We start from the raw sequence: 3,113 nt of genomic DNA on the forward strand, positions 1-3,113 counted from the left end.
CATCCTTCCGAAATTGCATGGGATAAAAAGACTATTAAAAGTGAAAATCCCAGAATAAAACATCAAACCTTCACTTTCGAATTCAAAACTGAAACACAGGACAGTTTCATTTTCAATGATTTATTACTTTTTATGGACAGAAGGTCTCGTTTAATATTTGCCCAATTCCCACTGCCTGCATGATGCTTTTTTTTTTTTTTCTTCCTCCTCCATCTTCCCCCCCCCCCATCCTTTTTTTTTAGGATGTGCTAGCAGAGGCAAATAAAATAAAGTCCAAAGTAGCGTCATTTTGTCTCCTTTGTACAACAGTACCTTAAAGAAAGATGACAGTTTCTCGAGTCCTTAGCTGCTACATGCAGGTTCTGCTTGGGCAGTGTCAGTTATGTACAGTACCGGTCAGAAGCGAAGGATGAAATGGAAAATTTCACCTCTTCTACAAAGTTGTCAAGTCAGTCTGATGGTCCTTGGAACCAGTCTGTAAATGGGGGTTTGAACCCGAGGAAGAAGATCTGCCCTTCGTGTTGGGCAGTTTGTGATCTTTTTTCCACTTCATTCTTCTGTTCTGAAACCAGATCTTGATCTGGCGCTCAGAGAGACACAAAGTGTGGGCTATCTCGATACGGCGGCGCCTTGTCAGGTACCTGTTAAAATGAAATTCTTTTTCCAGTTCTAGGACTTGCTGTCTGGTGTAAGCTGTGCGGGAGCGTTTAGGTTCCCCTCCGTTGTAATTGGGATTCACTGGGAAAAAAACACGGAGAACTTTACAAAGCTAATCTTGACTTGCCGGTTCGACTTTACAAAAGAAAACCTTACGAGCTCCGAGCATGCGGCCGGGCTGGGTTCGTCCCAGTAGCTTACAATGAACGGGCTGTTCTCCTCATTTAAGGCAGGCACTACAGGCACACGCAGCTAGGTAGGCTGGGAGCCTCTAGCAGGCTCCTAAAACGGAGTTTTTTCCTGCACGGCAAAGCCCCGCATGGCCAACGGCCTATTTCCTCAGCAATAAAAATTTATGACGAGTGTAATTGGCTACCTCGGCTTAAAAAGCTCGTCCACGAGTCTGGCAGGGACTCGAGCGAGCGTCTCTGAGGACGATCGGAAGCAGGGTAGAAGAGCAAAGTAAGAAGACGATCCTTACCCGAGTTAACATGGACTTTCTTCATCCAGGGATAAACTACTGCTGGCTGCTTAACTGCTGACCCGTTTGGGGTTTTGAGGGCCGGTTGCTGGCTGCAGGCTCGCGAGTTGGGCATTGGAGGCGGTGGACAATGCTCTGCTTGGCCAGGGAAGTGGCTCGCTGGGCCGGATTGCTCCTGTCCATGACCCCGCGGCTGCACGGCGGAGCCTTGGGCATTGCTACAGCTAAAGGGCTGCTCGCTGTAGTTTGACCGTGGGTAGAGTCCCTGGTGCTGGAAATCAGAGCCCTGCGAGGCACTGTAGTACTCGGCCCCCTGCTCGCCTAGGTAGCTATTCTGCAAATATTCCTCGCAAGGAGGAAATTTGGGATCCACATACTTAGAGTTCACCATATACGAACTCATGGCCATTAATTTCTGAAGGTAGAAAATACTAATTTTTCTCGTGTTGTCTTTTTTTCCCCTGCCATAGAGCCCTCCTACTTGCTGTCAACTGAATAAAGTTAGGCGGGCATGTGACCGGCTCGGCCAATGGGGAGGCGGGAGCCGATCACCGGATTTCTCCGCAGCTCCGCATTTCCACCGATTTCACTGAATAATATCCCTGTAACCGAGTGACCCCCTCTCCGGCGGGTCGCATCCCCCAAATCAGGTACCGGAGGTGTAGGGATGCTCCTCGGGCGGCGGCCGCCTCCCCGGCCGGCAGGTAGGGCCAGCCTTTTGTTTGAGCTGCCTTCCCCCAGCCCCGAGGGAGGATGCCCCACCGTCTGATTTACCAGCCGCAATCGCCACCGGGTTTTGTTACCTCGCTTTAAATAAAATATCGAAAGAAACGTACAGAGCGAGGAGCTGGAGAGGGATTAAAAGGGAGAAAACTGATTAGGAGGCGAGGAAAAGAAAAGCTGTCAAAGAAGAGGGTAATATCATGTACAATAGATCTGCTCTGTCTTTGTCTCGCAGAGGTCATCCAAAAGTTACCAGAATTTAGTTCTGCTGAATAAAATTAGGCAATCAGTAACTTCTCATTCACTTTGCAAGCCTCAATACTTATGCGTGTATACGTATACGCGCACAGACGCAAACGCTCACGTTTACATGTAAACGTACACACGTATGTATGTAAAATCATACAGATGGCAGGAAACCATTCACTTTTAACCACTAAAGTTCAATCAGTTGAACTGGAGACGGCATTTAATTAGGTTAAAAATATCACGGGTTTAATGAGATAAATTCTGTCTTCATTCATCAATATCATTCCAGGGGCACAAGTAAATACATTCAAGTGAGGTGAATGCTGCTTTTGCTGCTGTCGTAAATATTTTGATGCGATCTGGACCCTTGACAAGGAAATTTTGCTAACGTCTGGCATATCTAGCTAATTTATGGGTATCTTTTTAAAGATTCATTCGCTGATTGGTAGATTTTTTTTCAGAAAATTTGTAACTTCTGGTGACACTGTTTAAATTCACAGTCTGTCAAAGAGAGGTACGACTGAAAGACAACTGAGAGTTATGACTGAACGACAACTGGAATTTTAAGAAACGTCCTAAAACCTAGCAAATAGGAGCGAGGCAGCAAAACTTTCGTAATGTCTGAGTGTTCAGGACGCACATGCCTTTTGATTCCGCCAGTATTTAAACTTCTAACCATTTGCAGAAAGGTGAAGTTTTTTCATCGACCATATATTCCCCTAGAATCGAATCTGTGACTATATGAATATCACACAAATTCGGTTCTACAGGGTATATATAGACAACGTAATAACATTCTGTTTTCATCTACAAAATAGCAGGTCTTTGCAATTCTCTTAGTCCTTACTGTCTTCTGAAGAATGCAAACTATTCTGCTGGGACTCAGTTCTGAAATACAGATTTGCAGGAAGGTAGCATTTCAGAAAAGATTCACGCTTGTTAATGGTGCTGCAATAGAGCTATACGACTCTTCACCAATTTATAGCGATGAATTTCGACTACC

General features: G+C 45.5%; 1 protein-coding gene across 1 annotated transcript; it reads right to left on the reverse strand.

The window, feature by feature from the left end:
* Positions 1–231: 231 nt before the first annotated feature.
* HOXD4 (homeobox D4) lies at positions 232–1,765 on the reverse strand. The gene is made up of 2 exons (XM_082055511.1): positions 1,139–1,765; positions 232–738 (listed from the first exon to the last, which is right to left on the reverse strand). Exons 1-2 carry the CDS (start codon positions 1,545–1,547, stop codon positions 434–436), a joined length of 714 nt encoding a protein of 237 aa, XP_081911637.1. The 5' UTR covers positions 1,548–1,765; the 3' UTR covers positions 232–433.
* Between the last annotated feature and the right edge of the window lie 1,348 nt (positions 1,766–3,113).

Source organism: Streptopelia decaocto, assembly GCF_964273445.1.
Source record: "Streptopelia decaocto genome assembly, chromosome: 6".
NCBI lineage: Eukaryota > Metazoa > Chordata > Aves > Columbiformes > Columbidae > Streptopelia > Streptopelia decaocto.